Source organism: Leuresthes tenuis, unplaced genomic scaffold (genome assembly GCF_036924035.1).
Source record: "Leuresthes tenuis unplaced genomic scaffold, fLeuTen1.0.hap1 SCAF_15, whole genome shotgun sequence".
Taxonomy (NCBI): Eukaryota; Metazoa; Chordata; class Actinopteri; order Atheriniformes; family Atherinopsidae; genus Leuresthes; species Leuresthes tenuis.
Genome location: NW_027325369.1, coordinates 31,373,743 through 31,395,839, shown reverse-complemented (window position 1 = coordinate 31,395,839; position 22,097 = coordinate 31,373,743). Strand labels below are relative to the sequence as shown.

Below are 22,097 nucleotides of genomic sequence, written 5' to 3'. Positions count from 1 at the left end.
GATTGTGAGTCTTGTCCTAAATATACACCCAAACAAAGCGATTAATGTTCATACATGTGAGACTGGGTTTGAGTAAATACAGTTTAATGGGTCGTACCATGAGAAATCTGCAGTATGTTTCATGTTTTTTTGTCTCTTTATTCAAACTGTCTGGTCTCTTTAACCACTACAGGGGAGACGGTTTAATCTGACAGATTAATAATTATTCAATATGTATTTTAGATTTTTTCATTAAAGCTTCGGGTGAATCAATAATTTTTTAACAGCAAAGTTAAACACTTGACCCTCAGGAAAGTCGAGGTGGTTTCCACTGATCTGTTTCCTTAAATAGTTGATTAAATATCCAGTTGTTCCATGGCTATAAATGACAAGTTAATAATTAATTAAGTCGTAAAAATAACAGTTAAAATGAGCTTTCATTGTACACTGAAATCTGACTGATGTTTCTCTGATTTCGGCAATTTGGGTAACAGAGAAAAGTAAACTTTAAGTGAGGTTCCCGCTGCTGTGCTGTGACAAACTTTAGCATCAACAGACTTGACAACAGACTCTGAGATCTACGAGACCTTTTTTTTAAATGTCTTCTCTTGTATTTCCAGATGAACTCTGCGTCCATTGTCTCTGCTGGGTTAAGTGTACATTGAAACGTACATCCACTGGAAATAAATAAAGAAAATAATCAATTAGTTTCTGAGTCTGAATAAAAAGCTGGTCGATGGTTAAAGGGGAACTCCGGTGTTTTTAAACCTTATTTCTGGCATGAAATACGTTCATCTGCTCACCGAGAACAGTTTGGTGAAAGTCGGCGTCCTTCAGAAGATATTTAGATTCCTCGAGATCCATATAACGGAGAGAACGGGGCTTAGAGGATGCAGCCTCTAAATAAGGTATTATCTGTCTTTATTTCACCAATACTTTAAGAAGAATGAATGAATGAACGTGTGCTATAGCTCTGTTAGCTCATAGCTGCTGTTATGTGGCTACTTGCAGCTATAGGAGAGCTAACGGAGGGATTTCTACACAGGCACTCTACTGGGACCACTTCATCCACACGCCCCCCTGCAGCACAGTTTATTCACTCCGAGCTCTGTGACAGTCGGCTAACTTCACACAGAGTTTGCTGCTGATAGTTTTGTGCAACATGGCAGGATATTTATCAGATTTTGACAACGTGAACGACGACTTTGAGTAAGATGGACGTTCTTACCGGAGTGAATAAACTGTGCTGCAGGGGGGCGTCAATGACGTCATCCCAGTAGACGAGTGTGTAGAAAGCCCTCTATAAGCCCCCCGATAGCCGTCAATAACAACAACACAGCAGCTATGAGCTAACAGAGCTATAGCACACGTTCATTCATTCATTCTTCTTAAAGTATTGGTGAAATAAAGGCAGATAATGCCTTATTTAGAGGCTGCATCCTCTAAGCCCCGTTCACTCCGTTATATGGATCTCCAGTTATCTAAATATCTTCCGAAGGACGCCGACTTTCACCAAACTGTTCTCAGTGGGTAGATGAACGCATTTCATGCCAGAAATAAGGTCCAGGTTTAAAAATACAGGAGTTCCCCTTTAAGGAGGACGGCTTTGTTACCTCTGATTCCTGAAGAGTCATTGCTTTTCCATCAGAGAGTCGTTTGAAGATTTCTGTTGAGGGAGACAGATTGATCAGAACACTGTCACATATATCTAAATATTTCCAGGTGAGTGTCTTCTACATGGAAATCGGATATTTCCCAGTATGACACGTTGCAACAGCTGTCCTCAGAGCAGAAAACTGTATTCACGCTCTTATTTTTGGTCATGATTTGTGTGATTTGACTTCACTTACTGCTCATGCAGTCCACGCGAATGATGAGACTGATGAAGCTCTCCAGGGTCATGTGACCAGAAGAGGCGCCGTAACGCAGAGCCATCAGGTTGAGCATATCATCACTGACATTCATTCCTGACCGAAACACACACAGTTACAGGTTAGAGTAACTAAACATGGGTATTTTTTCTGTGCATCCAGTCCTATTGTCCACATGCAAACCAGCTTTTTACTGACTATTCATGTGTGGTCTGAAAAACTGCGTTTTTGGCACGCAACGTAAGATTGTGTGCCGCCATCTCCTTGGTTTGACGTCAAAATACACACCAATCTTCACTCTGTTTACATGTCGAGGTAAACGGACCTCGGCAAGTTCTAACTTTGCTCACAGGACTTCACAAAGAAATGCAGTTCCTTGCCGATGTTGGGAAGACAGACTTTGAGTTTATTCAGGAAAAACGAATAATCCTGAGTCTTCACCATGAAAAAGACTGTTTTTTCTGTTGCATTTTGCACTCAAAACCCTCTCCTCTGCCCCACAACATTTAAATCACACCCAACACTTCTCCCCTGCTGGTTTGGCTTTCAGCCAACATCTCGGATTCCTTCTGGAGTTCACATTTGTTCTGAAGCCAGACCGAACCGGTTCCAACCTGCAGCAGACAGTTCTATGCTGTTCTCAAACTTGTTTTTGCGCCATTGTTTTCAGACCAAATCCTACTGAATTTTTTAAAAACTTTATTTCTTGTCTGTTAGTACATATTTTCATAACATCCGAGTTAGTTAAACGCAGTGCTTTACTTCATAATAACAAGCTTATTCATAGTATTTACTCATTACTGTCATGTCTTGGGTTTTGTTTTCAGGTTTATTTTTACTCAATAGTTTTTTGCCATGTTTTTCCTTGTCACGTCATTAGGTTCATTCACCTGTCTTTGTTTTCCCAGCTGCACTTCATCCCCAATCCCCTCCCCACAGTACTTTAGTCTCCAGGTTCCCTCAGTTTCAGACTAATGTACCGGTACACACCATAAAGAGATAACTCGTCATCTCCGCTACGCAGATTAAACTGAGGAACAGAGGTATTGGGGTAGGTTATGCAGTGCGCTGCAACATAAAGCGACTCAGAACATAATATCACTGGATCTGAGCCGGTCTCAAGTTGGTGGAACAAGAGAATTTCCTTTGTTGAGTCGTAACACAGGAGCAAAAAACCCTGTTTTAAAATAACCCTGTACCAAAAAAAAACAGTTCACTTGCAGATATCTGCAAACTGTCGATGAGTCTATGATGTTTTTATGAAATGAACCAACGGCGCCGAAGAATCCAAAAACTCAAAATGAACAAAAACAAGCACAAAGAATTGTCAGGATAGGGGAAACTGAGGGGGAAGAGACAACAACAAAGTGATAAATGACAAAGGAGACCGAAGAGCTATAAACACTGTGGCGGGGCGGGTTATCAGTAGAGTGACAGGTTAGTGATTAACGAGAAGAAACAAAACTGAAAACTAAGGACATCAACGGGCTGATGGCAAGAATAGAGACACTAAACCAAGAAAACTAGGGACTGAAACTCAAACACAGAACAGGGAGAAAACCAAGAATGACTAAACCCAGAGTGAGGAACAAGAACCAAAGCAATGATGACAAATAAATAAACCAAGATATGAAACAGAAAGAATAAACCAGTGTACCAAAACCCAATAAACCCCAACATGAGGGACTAAATACACGAGGTGTGATGTACCTGAAGCCAGAAAAGCATTCCTCAGCTCGCTCAGAGACAACGTTCCTGTCCGTGAAACATCGGTTCGAAAGAAGATGTCCTGATGGAAACAAACACCGATCAGATCCTGATGCATTAATGTTACAGCAATAAAACTGTACGAAAGCTACTAAGAAGGTTTAGTACTTTACCTTGTATGTAACGACCTTGTTCCACAGGTAAATAAATTCCTTGCTGTTCAGTTTTCCTGTGATTGACGTCTTTCAAGCTTATTATTAAGTTAGAATATCTGCACAAGAGTTGAATAATACATGAGCAGGCATGTCTTGGCACTGTTGAGGACCTGGATAACAGCCAGTCAGATGCTTAAATACCGTATTTTTTGGACCATAAGGCCTTTAATTTTCTCAAAAATCGACAGTGCGCCTTAAAATGCGTATGAATTAATTCTGGTTGTGCTTTCTGACCTAGAACCGATTTTATATGGTACACGACGCTCAAAGATCTGTCAAAATGTTTTAGCTCGGCCTTGGTAAGCTACGAAGCTGCACTGCTGGATGGATTGAGCATTACGGGCCACCGTAGTCATGAGCCTGGTGGAGTAATACGATCTGTGCTTCAACATTAAAGGGGAACTCCGGTATTTTTAAACCTGGACCTTATTTCTGGCATGAAATACGTTCATCTGCTCACTGAGAACAGTTTGGTGAAAGTCGGCGTCCTTCAGAAGATATTTAGATAACTGGAGATCCATATAACGGAGTGAACGGGGCTTAGACGATGCAGCCTCTAAATAAGGCATTATCTGTCTTTATTTCACCAATACTTTAAGAAGAATGAATGAATGAACGTGTGCTATAGCTCTGTTAGCTCATAGCTGCTGTTATGTGGCTACTTGCAGCTATAGGAGAGCTAACGGAGGGATTTCTACACAGGCACTCTACTGGGACCACTTCATTTTGTTTTTTTCTTCTCTTTGTGTTTTATCTAACAACTATAAAGACTGTCCATGAAGTCGGAGTTAAATAAAGACAAAGAAAGCAGGTTAAACTGCTTTAACCGTCCGTTCTGTGCAGTTAGAGACAGAACAGAAGGATACATCCATCAGAGCAACCATGCTGCGGCAGGCGTCGATGCTGAACCCTCCGGATTTTAAGTCTCCTAAAGGGAACAGAGGAAAGGAGTCAGTGGTCCTGCTCAGCTTGGAGCTCTCATCTTGCAGGATTTCACAGTTCAAACCTTTCAGGATGTCGTCATTCAGAATAATCTGGAGCTGCTCAGCATCCACTTCTTCATACTGCAAAAAACATTATTCTTTAGTGAACTTTTTCACACGCTAACGGAACAAATTCAAGCATCCTCTGTTCCAGCTGCATCTGATTAATTTCTGTTCACTTAAACAAGCCGAGGTAAAACACAACAGGCTGCAACAGCACAGATGTTTCACATCTGTTAGGACTTTAAAACAGAAGCAGTCTGTTCGGTTCAACTGATGAATTAACTCAACCTTAAAGCAGCACAAAATAATTCTGTGAACCTTGAAACTTTGCATTTCTGACTCCTTTTGAAGCACATTTACTGAAACTGTCCTAGAGAGCCCAGAGGCTGAGATACCGCAGGTCACAGCCCTGCACCACAACAATATTGTGGGCTTTTGATGGCGTCTTTTCAGCCTATTTTACATGACAATAAATGAATGTGTGTGGCTGTACATGTGCAGGGCTCACATGGAGATTTACTGCTATGACAGCACCGTCACATCCCACTACTGAAGGGGGAGCCAATACATTCTCTAGTGGATAGTTGTGTTTTTTCATCTTTTTAAGTGGGGTTGTGTGAAGCTATTGTAAGAAGTGAGTACCTTACCTCCTATGGGCAGTGATCAGAACGCTCTCTGTTTGGAGAAGCAGGGAATCCTGATGGAAGAGCTAAGATACTGACAGCAGAGACAGAAGGAGAGCAAATTTCCCGTTGCTCCACGTCACTGCGTAGCACATCCTGCCACTGATTGACTGTCACTCACAGCTCCTCTGGTTGAATCCCAAAACAACAACGATAAGACAGTGAAGATGATGATGAAATCCATCCGGTGACCAGGATGTGGCTTTGTTGGAACGCGTATCATCCTGTAAATATTTGCAGAAGAAGAGCCCAGGAGGAAGATATCCAACAAGTCTAATACAGCTTCTGGTGGACTCAGGATAATCAATATGTATATGGTTTAGTGTCAGAAGGTAAGGGCTCATTATGGTTCCATCTGCCTTGTTCTCAGCCCACACAGAGTGAAAGATTTCAGGTATTAATTATGCAGATGGACTGATGAAGGCCGACCAGACCAAATTCTGTCTTTTCTATTTATTGCTTTAGGCGCTTCACCCTCATTGTGATGAAATCAGGTGTTCGGTATGATAAAATTATGATGTTTTTAAACATGACAGTAAATACATATTATTTATCCTGAGTCTGTGTCAGACTTATCTTCCTCCTGGGCTTTACTACAAGATGACGCATGTTTGTGCTCTTCCAGGTTGATTGTTCCATCATCCATTCATCATCCATCCATCCATCCGTCCATCTATCCATCATCCATCCATCCATCCGTCCATCTATCCATCATCCATCATCCATCCATCCATCCATCCATCCATCCATCCATCATCCATCCATCCATCATCCATCCATCCATCCATCCATCCATCATCCATCCATCATCCATCCATGCATCATCCATTCATCTGTCCATCATCCATCCATCCATCATCCATCCATCCATCCATCCATTCATCATCCATCATCCATCCATCATCCATCCATGCATCATCCATCCATCCGTCCATTCATTAATCTGTCCATCATCCATCATCCATCCGTCCATCTATCCATCATCCATCTTCCATCCATCCATCCATCCATCCATCATCCATCCATCATCCATCCATCCGTCCATTCATTAATCTGTCCATCATCCATCCATCCATCCATCATCCATCCATCCATCCATCCATCCATCCATCCATCTGCCGCCTCTCCGGGGGTCGCGGGGGCAGCAACTTTAACAGAGAAACCCAGGCGTCTCTGTCCCCGGTCACTTCCTCCAACTCTTCTGGGGGGACCCCGAGGCGTTCCCAGGCCAGCCGAGAGACATAGTCTCTCCATTGTGTCCTGGGTCTTCCCCGGGTCTCCTCCCAGTGGGACGCGCCCAGAACACCTCCCCAGGGAGGCTTCCAGGAGGCATTCTAACCAGATGCCACCTCATCTGACTCCTCTCAGTCTGGCTCAGGTTGTTCCAATAAAGTGGAATCCTGGTCACCGGATAGACTTAGTAACAACTCATTTTCACGATCTCGTGGTTGTTGTTTTGGGATTAGATGGGTGGATACTGTGCGTCACAGCTGATCTAGAGTTTGCTGAACCACGATGTCATCTTTGAGGTTTGAGTAGTTTTAGATGGTGAAATTTGCTCTTTTTTTGTTCCTGCTCTTAGCTCGGCTGCTTCTCCATACAGACAGCGCTCTGATCGCTACCTGCGGCAGCTAAGACACAACCTCACTTCAAAACACTCAAACTATCCCTTTAAACTCTCTTGGTTGTCCCTAAACGCTCTAAAAAGGAACTAAATGATGCTGACAACAAGCCTGAACCAACACGTTTAAAAGAAAGATAACATTTCCTCATTTTCATATGTTGTCTTTCTAGTGTTTTGATTTAAATTTTAAGCTCATCAGAACTATTTTGGAGACAGAATTATAGGTCAATGATTACCTTGTCAGAGTATTGGCGGAAAAACACTCTCTTATTTTCATCCTCCTGTGCATTCATGACCTTCTTGGCCTGGAAATTAATAGAAGGAACTCAATTTTGTGTGTTTCATTTCGTACTTTGAAGTATTACTGTAAAGCATCACGACTGAATATGATCCCCAACAGCTGTGACGCACCTTTTCAACTCTCTCGTGTTTATGATGACCAGAATTCTCACTGCAGAGACAGATTTGAATCAGGATTTGTATCTTTGTACCGTCATGCATCATGTTTTGTTAATTTAGCTCCAATGCATCCGTCATAGTGTGAGCGTACTAGCAGTGGGTCTCTATCCTGGAGTGGATGGTCAGGATGAAGGAGGCCGTCTCGTTGGGATTGAAGGAGGACGGGACGATCAGATATTCTCCGGGCTTCAGAAAGAGGAGCTCCATCACCTCACGTGCGTTCATGAAGGTTTTAGTCTGGGCGACAGGTGCGTGTGTGCTGAAGAAGGAGGCTGGAAACTTCCCTCTCTGAGCCTTAAACTGCAGAAACACACAGATGTGTCAGTTCTCTGAAGCCTCACATACACCAGATAACCATGAAAAAGATGTTTAACAGACCAACTCCTGACAGCTGCTGCTTATCTGTCGACTTCAATGCTGCTAAGAATTTCCACCAGGTGCATGATGGGAAATAATCTCAGAATAATCTATCTGTGGTCTTGCAAAAAGTGACTCTGTAAAATCTTTAGTCTGTGACTTAAAATCTCTGTGACTTTGTGAGGCAGAAGTTAGTCTGTTAAAGATATTAAAGGTTTTTAAAAGTGTTTGGAAGGCTTGATATTTAAAGAATAATAAGAATAATAAGTGTACTGTGAACAAACCGTGAGATAAAATAGTTTCTTACTTGTTCGGTCACCTTGAAGGAAATCAGAAACAAGTTGTTCATGTCGGAAACAAAAAGATTTATTTGGGTTATTAGGTGTTTGTTTCACAACTGAAATGTTTATACATGCACAAGAAATTATGATCAAATTCTATAATCCCAATTATCACATTTCATTGAAGAATATCTGCAGATCAGGGGCTCATCTGTGTGAGTTTGCAACATAACACACTCCTCGTTTTAAATAATGATGAAAGCGTTGAGTCAGTGGGAAATTTAAAGCAGACGCAGACTTAAATCTGCCTTTTTGGCCAAATTGTTGACTGGACTCTGGTCCATTTGGTGTCTTTACTTTCGGTTTTATTCTTCCTTTGATAATAAACTGACAGGTTTATGAAGGTTGATGAATAATTAATCTACCGAACTGATGATAAACTTTTTTAAAAAGTTCAGATGATGTGGTTTTATGACCAATGTTACAGGCAGACACCTTTAAAATGCTGCATGAAGAAAACCTGGAGCTTAATAAAGTGGGACCCAAAGTCTACGAAGACAGCTTCGAGCGAACATTTCCGCATGGTTTTCTTGTATTTTTTCCTTTTTGATCCTTTTCTGAAGTCATGAAACACTATGAACAGCAGTGTTGTCACATGTAAGGTTATAATTACATGATTTTAATAATAGGTTGTGATCCAAAGGGGGCCGCTCTGAGGCATGAAACTCCAGTCCCATGGCACCATAACTAGAGTTGACATGTTTCTTTATCTTTAGCCTCACAAAAGATAACAATACAATCCAATTCATCCTGATTAGGGCGCTTTTACTCACAGTCATCAAAGTGAAAGACCTTGGACAATAAGTCCAACAATGATTGATTTCAGCCAAACATTTACTTTCGGTGCAAAGTGTTGAGAGACTCAGCCACAACATTTTACTGTGAATCTGGAAGACTGGTGCATGAATAAGCTGCCATTAATCAAAAGTATTTGCTTTTCTCAGGAGGGAATTGACCTTAACTCGAACTGCCTTTGACCATTTCTGTTTGAGCTGAAAGTATCTGTTCCACATGCAGCACATTGTGAAGCTTGAGTCTATCTTTATTTTCTTTTTATTGAATGAAAACAGGATAGAAACTAAAAAAATTGTAGCTATAATTTTACACTGTTTTAATGTTGCTTAAAGGGGAACTCCTTGAATGAGTGAATAAGCCGTGCTGCAGGGGGGCGTGTGGATGAAGTGGTCCCAGTAGAGTGCCTGTGTAGAAATCCCTCCGTTAGCTCTCCTATAGCTGCAAGTAGCCACATAACAGCAGCTATGAGCTAACAGAGCTATAGCACACGTTCATTCATTCATTCTTCTTAAAGTATTGGTGAAATAAAGACAGATAATGCCTTATTTAGAGGCTGCATCCTCTAAGCCCCGTTCACTCCGTTATATGGATCTCCAGTTATCTAAATATCTTCTGAAGGACGCCGACTTTCACCAAACTGTTCTCAGTGAGCAGATGAACGTATTTCATGCCAGAAATAAGATCCAGGTTTAAAAATACCGGAGTTCCCCTTTAATTTACCTTTTTGATGTTATCTACTATTTCCAGCAAATAGTCGTTCAGTTTCATGGTAAATATCTCTTCATTATTCGTTCACTTATCTAATTTTGTTGCTGTAATATTGACTAATTAAATAAAAAGTCTTGTTTTCTTGATGTTTTCATGCATACCATCCAATAAAGAACAAGATTTACCTCAAATATAGAGAATCCAATGTGGAGGTTTTGCACCAGGTGTCTGTTCCTCTTGTCATGATTTTGCATGAGAGACACAAGTGTGTTTTTCTCGCCGTCTCTCTCTGAATATTCACCACAAATATCGACTCGATACTGTGGATTAGTCCAGAAACTGTCTGGAAGACAAAGGGAGGAACAAAGTTGTTTGCATGAACAGCATAAAAAATGTGGCCTTTTCATTACATCGCAGTAAGGAAAAGCCCTTTCTGGGGGGTTTCTATTGTAGGTAAAACTGTGTAAGTGATACTACTTCAGCTGAGGATTCAAGCGAGCTGAGCCAGAAGCATACAGGAAACACTGCAGAGCGCCGATTGGTCAGAGAGAATCATCATCTGTGGGCGTGAACTACTTCCTGCTATTGCATTTTTCTGTTTTGATTCGTCTTGGAATAAAAATGGAAGATTTGTACAGTTTAAGTTCAATTCTGCAGGTTTTTCTAGAGTTTTAACAGTTGTAAAAATCTGTATTTAAAGTGCAACAGATAGTTTAAGGTCTTATTTGATGATCCGAATACCTTTTTTTTCTGTTTTGATTCGTCTTGGAATAAAAATGGAAGATTTGTACAATTTAAGTTAGATTCTGCAGGTTTTTCTAGAGTTTTAACAGTTGTAAAAATCTGTATTTAAAGTGCAACAGATAGTTTAAGGTCTTATTTGATGATCCGAATACCTTTTTTTTCTGTTTTGATTCGTCTTGGAATAAAAATGGAAGATTTGCACAATTTAAGTTAGATTCTGCAGGTTTTTCTAGAGTTTTAACAGTTGTAAAAATCTGTATTTAAAGTGCAACAGATAGTTTAAGGTCTTATTTGATGATCCGAATACCTTTTTTTTCTGTTTTGATTCGTCTTGGAATAAAAATGGAAGATTTGTACAATTTAAGTTAGATTCTGCAGGTTTTTCTAGAGTTTTAACAGTTGTGAAAATCTGTATTTAAAGTGCAACAGATAGTTTAAGGTCTTATTTTATGATCTGAATACCTTTTTTTCTGTTTTGATTCGTCTTGGAATAAAAATGGAAGATTTGTACAGTTTAAGTTCAATTCTGCAGGTTTTTCTAGAGTTTTAACAGTTGTAAAAATCTGTATTTAAAGTGCAACAGATAGTTTAAGGTCTTATTTGATGATCTGAATACCTTTTTTTTCTGTTTTGATTCGTCTTGGAATAAAAATGGAAGATTTGCACAGTTTAAGTTAGATTCTGTAGGTTTTTCTAGAGTTTTAACAGTTGTAAAAATCTGTATTTAAAGTGCAGCAGATAGTTTAAGGTCTTATTTGATGATCCGAATACCTTTTTTTCTGTTTTGATTCGTCTTGGAATAAATTGGAAGATTTGTACAATTTAAGTTAGATTCTGCAGGTTTTTCTAGAGTTTTAACAGTTGTAAAAATCTGTATTTAAAGTGCAACAGATAGTTTAAGGTCTTATTTGATGATCTGAATACCTTTTTTTTCTGTTTTGATTCGTCTTGGAATAAAAATGGAAGATTTGCACAGTTTAAGTTAGATTCTGCAGGTTTTTCTAGAGTTTTAACAGTTGTAAAAAATCTGTATTTAAAGTGCAACAGATAGTTTAAGGTCTTATTTGATGATCCGAATACCTTTTTTTTCTGTTTTGATTTGTCTTGGAATAAAAATGGAAGATTTGTACAATTTAAGTTAGATTCTGCAGGTTTTTCTAGAGTTTTAACAGTTGTAAAAATCTGTATTTAAAGTGCAACAGATAGTTTAAGGTCTTATTTGATGATCTGAATACCTTTTTTTTCTGTTTTGATTTGTCTTGGAATAAAAATGGAAGATTTGTACAATTTAAGTTAGATTCTGCAGGTTTTTCTAGAGTTTTAACAGTTGTAAAAATCTGTATTTAAAGTGCAACAGATAGTTTAAGGTCTTATTTGATGATCTGAATACCTTTTTTTTCTGTTTTGATTCGTCTTGGAATAAAAATGGAAGATTTGTACAATTTAAGTTAGATTCTGCAGGTTTTTCTAGAGTTTTAACAGTTGTAAAAATCTGTATTTAAAGTGCAACAGATAGTTTAAGGTCTTATTTGATGATCCGAATACCTTTTTTTTCTGTTTTGATTCGTCTTGGAATAAAAATGGAAGATTTGTACAATTTAAGTTAGATTCTGCAGGTTTTTCTAGAGTTTTAACAGTTGTAAAAATCTGTATTTAAAGTGCAACAGATAGTTTAAGGTCTTATTTGATGATCCTAATACCTTTTTTTTCTGTTTTGATTCGTCTTGGAATAAAAATGGAAGATTTGTACAATTTAAGTTAGATTCTGCAGGTTTTTCTAGAGTTTTAACAGTTGTAAAAATCTGTATTTAAAGTGCAGCAGATAGTTTAAGGTCTTATTTGATGATCCGAATACCTTTTTTTTCTCTTTTGATTCGTCTTGGAATAAAAATGGAAGATTTGTACAATTTAAGTTAGATTCTGCAGGTTTTTCTAGAGTTTTAACAGTTGTAAAAATCTGTATTTAAAGTGCAGCAGATAGTTTAAGGTCTTATTTGATGATCCGAATACCTTTTTTTTCTGTTTTGATTCGTCTTGGAATAAAAATGGAAGATTTGTACAATTTAAGTTAGATTCTGCAGGTTTTTCTAGAGTTTTAACAGTTGTAAAAATCTGTTTTTAAAGTGCAACAGATAGTTTAAGGTCTTATTTGATGATCTGAATACCTTTTTTTTCTGTTTTGATTCGTCTTGGAATAAAAATGGTAGATTTGTACAATTTAAGTTAGATTCTGCAGGTTTTTCTAGAGTTTTAACAGTTGTAAAAATCTGTATTTAAAGTGCAGCAGATAGTTTAAGGTCTTATTTGATGATCTGAATACCTCGGTTGTTCGTGCAGCCTCCAGCAGTCGTTCCTGCGACCCATCGGCCTTCGTACGTTAGCGTCTCCCAACGACAGGACGAGTTCTCATCCAGGAAGTCCGGACCTGTGCCGCAGATGTCAAAAACTGTGTAGAACTTACACAGATCTTCCATGGTCATCCTGTGGAAACATAAAACAGGAGATGATGGAGTCGAGCTCACGTTTCACAAAAGAAAATCATGTTTTTTGTTTGTATTTTGTCATTTGAGAAAACTTGCTCACCAAAACTCTCCGTCATCGGCCACCGAAAGGCATGTTTCACGATCATGAGAGCTCACAGTTTGCCACAAAGAGGATCTACAGGAAAACATTTACATTATTCGTTGTTTTTTCAGCTCTCAGAGGAATTCTGTGGCCTGAAAAGCAGAGAAACAACCATGGAGTCTTTATCATGGTTTAGTTTAATTATGTTTGTTGTATTTTTTAAATTTTAAGGTCTTCTAACTCAGAGAAAGGTCCTGTATGGAGGACTAAAACTGCCATAATCCAAAATAAATACAAACATATCTAAATGGCTAAATAAATCAGTTTATTTGATGATTATAAAATAAATATTTTTTTCTGCTTTAAGTTTGTTTTCATTTGTTTATTTTGACTCTCACGTTTCAATTTAATTTAATTTAATTTCTTATCTGCTATTTCTGTGTTATTTTCCTTTAAATCATATTGATCTATTTATACCCTCAAAATGATTTATTTCTTTATGTTCATTTCAAAATACTGTAATTTTCTTATTTAATTATTAGGTGTATTTACCTCTCTATTACTTCCATTTTCTCCCCAAAGCCCATTTATTTCCATGTTTTATTTTCATTTTTTTGTATAATGAATAAAGAAAGAAATCATTTAACAACCATGGAGTTAAAACACTGTCAAACACTGTTTGTTGGTGCTTATATCTAAATTTTATTGGCTTCTACATACACATATTGCCTTGTTCTTTGATGTAATTTGCCTACAAGCTGTGAAATTCTTTAGATTTCGAGGCATTTCTTGAATCAGACACTGAGTCGGGGTTATTCTCACCGATCGCTCCAGTCTCCCTTCCACTCTCCTTTTCCCCAGGGGTTCCACAGACGCACCAGGTGTACAACTGTCCCCCGGCTCATCATCTGACCAGCAGAGAAGTCAATATAATATATAATATATATATATATATATATATATATATATATATATATATATATATATAAATAATACTATAATCTCTCATCAATTAGAATTACAGAGCAATAAATAGAATCTTTAAAACAAGACTCTGACAGTATTTGTTAGTAAATCTTTTCGTTTCTTATCAGCATTTCTGTCAGATTTAATTCCTATTCCATGTTTACAGTTTCACCTGTTTGACTCCAGTCACAGTGTAGGCGTGGCCCAGAACCAGTCCATTCGGTGATAAGGTCAAAGAGGATGTCTCCTGAAAGCAAGACAACCACAATGAGCAAATGAACGAACAGATAAGATCAACAAAACAAACCTGGACCTTATTTCTGGCATGAAATACGTTCATCTGCTCACCGAGAACAGTTTGGTGAAAGTCGGCGTCCTTCGGAAGATATTTAGATAACTGGAGATCCATATAACGGAGAGAACGGGGCTTAGAGGATGCAGCCTCTAAATAAGGCATTATCTGTCTTTATTTCACCAATACTTTAAGAAGAATGAATGAATGAACGTGTGCTATAGCTCTGTTAGCTCATAGCTGCTGTTATGTGGCTACTTGCAGCTATAGGAGAGCTAACGGAGGGATTTCTACACAGGCACTCTACTGGGACCACTTCATCCACACGCCCCCCTGCAGCACAGTTTATTTACTCCGCTAGGAACGTCCATCTTACTCAAAGTTGTCGTCCACGTCGTCAAAATCTGATAAATATCCTGCCATGTTGCACAAAACTATCAGCAGCAAACTCTGTGTGAAGTTAGCCGACTGTCACAGAGCACGGAGTGAATAAACTGTGCTGCAGGGGGGCGTGTGGATGAAGTGATCCCAGTAGAGTGCCTGTGTAGAAATCCCTCCGTTAGCTCTCCTATAGCTGCAAGTAGCCACATAACAGCAGCTATGAGCTAACAGAGCTATAGCACACGTTCATTCATTCATTCTTCTTAAAGTATTGGTGAAATAAAGACAGATAATGCCTTATTTAGAGGCTGCATCCTCTAAGCCCCGTTCACTCCGTTATATGGATCTCCAGTTATCTAAATATCTTCCGAAGGACGCCGACTTTCACCAAACTGTTCTCTGTGAGCAGATGAATGTATTTCATGCCAGAATTAAGGTCCCCTTGAACTCTAAGTGGGTTTAGAGTTGATTGATTTGAATAAAACTTGTCCGGTCCAGTGCACGTGAAGCCCAACAGTGGGATGAGCTCAAGGATAAAGACAGCTGTTTTACAGACGTTTAAGTATATAGTCTTGGTATATTAACATCACTGTGTATGTCTACAGGGATCAAAGTCCCCCTAACAGCATGTCTACAAACGACTAACCAACAAGTTGTGGCTCATCGTCTTTAATGCAACGCCATCAGTCGGGTCTGCTGCTTCCCTGATTCCAGTCTCTGTGCTGGTTTCATATTTAAAGAGTCTTTAATGAGTCTTTTAATCTTATTTCACAAACGACGTTTACAAACAACAGTTTAAATGTGCACATTTATCTTTAAAGAAAACCTCTTTACGTGGAAAAAGTGACAAAAACACGAGTTAAGGATGGAAAGAGCTGAATTTAGGGACATATGTCTACGTACCCTTTGAGGTGTGCCACAGCTCATCAGTGAACCTGATCGAGCAGCTCTGCACATCAGCTCCCACAGCTGGGGCGGGGGCTCAGACAGCTGTATACACATGTGAACCCCACCAGTGAAGTCCATCATAGCCTCTGCAGGAGTTCCAGCGCACATGTCGGTGTAGGAGCCACAGACCCTGACACATGTGGATGTGATGCTTTCTTAGAGAAGCTAACAGAGTGGACACGAAGCTCATAAATGTGCAAGCAGGGTCCTTACTTGGCGTAGGCTTTCTCCAGCAGAGCCGCCCAGAACTCATTTTGGTTTTTGGAGTGAACGAAGATCAGTCTGCCCTTGATTGTTGGCAGTTTGTCATCGATCACAACATCCACCCACCTCCCAAATCTCCAGAACTGGATATTGTTAGAAAAATTCTCTCAAAATTAGGCTCAGAGTCGCTGGATACGATTCACACAAAACATTTATTTCTTGCAAGAAAGAGACAAGTCGGCACAACCTGTCAGGAAGCTGCTCAGAGTTGTCTCCCTTACCAAATGGTGCTCCAGCTATTTATGTTGTTTATGCCCACACAATGTTATGGGAAAAGGGGCATTCAATGTTATGGGAAAAGGCATTTCTCACCCGTTAATATTATGGGAAAGACTAGTACAAGAGTCAAAACACTTTTTCTTGAATCATAGAAGAGGAAAAGATGGAGGGACTCTTCTGTCATAGTATAACTATATAATTTTTCCAACAGATATATTCAAGAAAAGATCCAAGAAAATATGGTGTAAGTTCCATCAGAGTCAAAGAAATCACACGTTTTGGCTAATATTAGAAAGAATAAATCATAAAAATGTTCCAAAATAACATTTATGTTGTTGCAGTATGTGTTCTTCATGTTTAATCCTTGATAAGATATAAAGTTAAAGCTGCTTCCTCCATTTGCTGAGGTCCTGATGCAAGTTAGACCTCAAACACTTCCTGTCATCACTGCTTCCTTCAGATAATCTGATGCATCGTTGTTCAACAAGCGACCGACCGCAAAATTTATGGAGATGTTGATGCTGCTTTTGGCCGTGCGTGCATAAGCTGCACAGGAAATCTAAATTTATAGGTTTGAAGTACATAGAGTTGCTCTCATTCTACACAGAGTGAAGCATTCTGGGTAATGCAACGGGTCGTTTTTGGAGATGACGCCGTGAAACATTTGAATCTTGTCGTTAAAATCTAAGTTTAGCCAAAAGGAGAATAATCCCCACAGATTTCATCACAAAAAGGGTGAAGTTGGAAAAACAATAAAGAAGATGAGGCAGCAGCTGCACAGGACAAATGTTTTTACGCTTCAGTTTCACTCAAAAAGCAGACGTTTGTCCACACAGCCTTTCTCCTGCAGAGCTAAGCTGAAGGGTTAGAAAGAAGGCTGAAGCGAGTCTGAGGAGTGTACATGCAACCGGGAAGTAAGAGGCTCACCTCCCACAGAATAATATAAATGTATGTAAAAAGAATAAAGAGTCCCGGAGAAAATTGAGTTGTTTAATCTGCTGTCAGATGGGTAAAAAACTCTCATTTCCAGCCATATTGTTCAGTTCTGATTAACTACAGATCAAATCTGACGGTTCACCATCATAACTGTAAGTGTGTGTCTAAGTTTTGTATGAATGCTGTGAAGGAATTCCACTAGAAAAGGAACATGGACTCCAATCAATCTGTGTGATTATGCCATTAAAATAAAGCTATTTTAAATAATTATTAAAAGGAGAGTAAGTTGGAGTTACTGCAGGAAACGCTCCCACACAAACCATTCATTTAAATCAGGAGATTTAAGATCGAGACACATGAAGACATCACAGATTTATGGCGACAGGTGCAGAGATTCAAGGGAGGAGCTCATGATGCGATGTGATGCAGCGTCACATGATGAAGCGGCACAAATCAAATATGAAAAGAGAAATTAACAAGCTGATTTTTGTGTTTGTACAGCCGGAGGAGCCCAGCCACCATTATGCAGTTTTACATTTACATTTGTTCAGTGTTTGGTGGAAGCAACAACCAGTTGTGTTCTTGGTATTTACCCTGAAATGAAACATCCCGCAGTAGCTCTCATCGAACGTTTGCCCAAGAGGAACAACTTGCCTGAGGACGTGATTCTGGAAAGTCAGAGCTCCAATAGATGCAAGAAACCAGCAGTTTCCTTTTTTAAAAAAAGGAAGATGGTGTCAGAAAATCAGGTGGACACAGAAGCTAAATGTAAAGAGAAATAAGTCTTCCCACCAAGTACTCCTTGACCAAAGTCAAACCTGGAGATCCCGTGAAGGACAAAGGATGGATTATGGGCAATTTTCTGGAACAGAGACGGTGCCAATGAGTTCAAACATTTAGACAGTTCAAACACATCATTTTTTAATTCTTTCTGTACATTTGTGCAGTCGACATAGAAATAGTGATGTTTCAACACAAGCCATTCAAATGTCTCTTGGAGGTCAGAGGTCACGACCAAAAGTCATCTGTTCTATGGAGGCCTGAAACTGCCGTAATCCAGAATAAACATAAAAAATATTGAATGGCTTACTAGATAAGTTTAGATGATAATAGATGCTACTAAACTGGATTTATGCTATAGTAATAGTGTAAACGTGAATTTCGTCTTTAAGCTGGTGTTGATGCTGCATTTTATTTACGTTCACAATTTCAATACAATTTTATTTACTTTTTTTGTTGACGGAATACTTTTGTTTAATTTCCTGCACACCGTGCTGATTTATGTATTATGTCCTTTCAAAAATATATATTTCTTTATTTCATTTCAACCTAAAACATGTTTTTTTAAAACCAATTTTTTGTAATTTATTTTATTCATAGATTTTTTTTTTTTTTTTCTCCAAGCCCATTTATTTACATATTTGAAAAAAAGTCATATTTCAGAAGATGGTGCATCAAACTGGGAGCAACAAAAACTGGACAGCTTGTGTTTTTATTGATTTATCTACTTAAAGTAAATCAGTTCTTTAGTTTGAACAAAAAGCTAGGCTGCACAGCTATCTGCCGGTAGGCTGTTGTTCTAACTGTAAGTTAAGCTAGCTGCTAACACTGTTAGCCGTCCCTACTTCCGGTTTCTTTGTTCTGAACAATCTGAGACTCCACCGCCCTTATTTGCATAATGAGGCAGAAATATAAACAAGAATGTAAAAACAGAGACAGGGAAATGTAAAGGAAAACATGTAAATAAATGGGCAAAGGGGAAAGAAGAAAATACAATCAATAAAATAGATTAAAAAAAAAAATCAAAATAAAATTAAATTAAATCAAATTAAAAGAATGAATAATAACACATAAATAGATCAATTCATGAAGGAAAATCAACACAGAAATAAATACTAAATGAATTAATAAAGAAATAAATGGAAAACATTCCAATTATTAAAAATGAAAACATTTTAAAATTAATGGCTAAATAAATAGAGCGATGAACACAAGCCTAAATTCATGCATTTTAAAAACTTAAGCAGAAAATTAATTGATTTATGCGATCATTACTATTGCATAAATGAGTTTTCTACTTAACTTTAGAAGCATTTAGCGTCACATAAACTAATTAATTTAACCATTCATATATTTTTGTGTTTATTTCAGATTATGGCGGTTTCAGACCTCCATATAAACAGTTTCTTGACTTCTTGCTGAAGCTAATAACAGGCAGGCATCCTCCAAACTTAAACTCTAACTGGCATGAGGTTTATTCTCTGTATCTAAGACTGTTAAATCAAACTCTGTTGATCTGATTAAACATTTACTCCAAAACAAGCTTTGAAAGTGTTAAACTTCAGCTTGTTTAATAAGTGTCTTTGGCCATATAAACTGAAATCAGAATTTGCCATTATAGTAAACCTCTTTCCAAAATCTGAAAGTGCTTATATAGTTTTTAATCTCCAATGCTTGATTAATCATAACCAAAATGTGTTTCACATGAGTTTCACCATTTCAGAGCACCCACCGCTGGTCTCAGCCACACCACTCGAGCCAGGTCGGAGGGGCTCAGTATCCCCTGTCCGATGGAGCTCCTGTCCGGTGGGAACACATCGTCGATGAACTTCACTTTTCTGGTGACACAGTACTCTTTCAGCTGATGGTAGTCCTGGCCGAAGAACCTGTTGGGGTTGGTGATGCTTCCATAACCATCGTGCTTGTTACGGGCCTCCATGATGTTCAGACACACACCGGGAGGAGGCATGACTGCAGTATTTCAGCTGCTTTACATGAATAGATGGATAGACAGATAGTATCCCATATAAAAATCACATAGAGAAAGTTATAACACAGCCTGTGATTTAAATATTGTTTTGTTGATTAGTTTTTGTCAACTCCATAAACCTATGACACATAAACCTATGACACATAAACTTATGACACATAAATTTATGACACATACATTTATGACATAAACCTATGAGACATACATTTATGACACATACATTTATGACATAAATCTATGAGACATAAATCTATGAGACATAAACTTATGATACATAAACTTATGATACATAAATCTATGACACATAAACCTATGACATAAACCTATGACACATAAACCTATGACATAAACCTATGACACATACATTTATGACATAAACCTATGACATAAACCTATGACACATACATTTATGACCTAAACCTATGACACATACATTTATGACATAAACCTATGACACATAAACCTATGACATAAACCTATGACACATACATTTATGACATAAACCTATGACACATACATTTATGACATAAACCTATGACACATAAATTTATGACATAAACCTATGACACATAAACCTATGACACATAAACCTATGACATAAACCTATGACACATAAACCTATGACACATACATTTATGACATAAACCTATGACACATACATTTATGACATAAACCTATGACACATACATTTATGACATAAACCTATGACACATACATTTATGACATAAACCTATGACACATACATTTATGGCATAAACTTATGACACATACATTTATGGCATAAACTTATGACACATAAACCTATGACAACTAAACCTATGACACATAAACCTATGACATAAACCTATGACACACAAACCTATGATACATAAACCTATGAGGAAGCGTGGCCTCTTAAGCCTAAAAACCACATGTAAATATGGGCGGCCTGCAACACCACACTGCAGCTTTCTGCTGGCCAAACTGTGAAATCTGAATCTACCGGTTTAAAAAAGGAAAGATTATCTCACCTCGTGATCTCAAGAGGAAAAAGGTGTGTAGTGTAGCTGAAGGTAGGTCAGTCAGTGAGTTCAGAAAGGAGAGGCTTCCTCCAGACAAATCGTATCTTGCGGCTTCGCTTGTGGTCACCTTGAGCTTAATCCTCCAGCTCTCTGTTGCTGTTGGCGAAAAAGACTCGACGGCAGAAAGTTTTACTTCCAGTGGAAAGATCCTGCACAAGTACATTTTTATGGACTCACAGTTCACCTGTGTTTATGGCTTTGTTGTATGCACTGACATCATTAGGGTGGGACAGTGGCTGTTAATTATTAGTCAAGTACCAATTATTGGTAGAAGTTACACGACCAGCGGTGGCTGACTGCTTACGTTTTGAAATCAAGTGAAACTAAGCACATTCTGACTTATTCATGTTTGCATGAACCCTTGATTTAGTTCATGCTTCAAAGTCTCTGCTGCTGGAAATAAACCAAATGAGCATCAACCAGAAGGTTCGGACGAGGCGGGCAGACAGGAAAGTTGTTTCACAGCGTCATCTCCAAAAACTACCCGTTGCATTACCCAGAATGCTTCACTCTGTGTAGAATGAGAGGAAAGTATGAATCAGATGAACATTTCCCCTTTTTTATCATCAGATTCTTCTGCATCCTGAACAAAAACTAAAAGCTGTCGTGTTTCACAGCGTAACTACAACCATTCAGAGGAAAGTTAGTGGCACAGTTTTACATATGAACATGTAACAAGTGCATATGCTCACAGCTCCAAAATGTTGTTAATGAGCCTGCAGAGCCTAAGCCTGCCTGTCAGCTAACAGCCTGTCAGTCACAGATTTATGGTTATCTCTCAGCTGGAGATCGTAATATATAAAATGAACAAATGATACATTTGTTGTGGTGTTTTTTTACAAGCTTGTTCAACTGGCAGGGCCTCAAAGAGGAAGCTACAATCTGTTCTTCCTTACAGTTTGTGTCTTACAACATTGAAGTAACACCAGAGAACTTGGCAGCTCTTTTGTCCTATTGTCACGTTGAAGAGGCATCAAAGTCAGGTGACTGTAAACCCTAAGCTGTGGGTGCGTCTCAGCCCCTCGGCGGGTTCCAGATCCAAGAATGTTCAGATTTAAAGGTCACAAACTTTTAGTTTTCAGAATTGCTTTTTTTGTCGCCATCAAAGAAGTAAAAATAACTGCATTAACATGGATTTAGGTGTTTATTCTGTCAAAGCTTTGCTTACAGTGTTCCCAGAACGTATCCTTTCTACAGCAATCCCCATACAAACACAGTTTAATGAT

General features: G+C 38.5%; 1 protein-coding gene across 1 annotated transcript; it reads right to left on the bottom strand.

Moving 5' to 3' along the window:
* Window positions 1–568: 568 nt before the first annotated feature.
* LOC140269923 (calpain-1 catalytic subunit-like) lies at window positions 569–20,894 on the bottom strand. The gene is made up of 21 exons (XM_072364946.1): window positions 20,821–20,894; window positions 19,553–19,805; window positions 17,833–17,902; window positions 17,634–17,752; window positions 15,835–15,968; window positions 15,577–15,751; window positions 14,173–14,247; window positions 13,857–13,942; window positions 13,053–13,127; window positions 12,790–12,950; window positions 9,911–10,068; window positions 7,616–7,824; window positions 7,477–7,516; window positions 7,302–7,370; window positions 4,779–4,836; window positions 4,639–4,700; window positions 3,731–3,799; window positions 3,561–3,639; window positions 1,830–1,946; window positions 1,593–1,645; window positions 569–656 (listed from the first exon to the last, which is right to left on the bottom strand). The coding sequence occupies exons 2-21, from the start codon at window positions 19,787–19,789 to the stop codon at window positions 630–632; spliced, it is 2,073 nt and encodes a 690-aa protein (XP_072221047.1). The 5' UTR covers window positions 19,790–19,805; window positions 20,821–20,894; the 3' UTR covers window positions 569–629.
* Window positions 20,895–22,097: the final 1,203 nt, after the last annotated feature.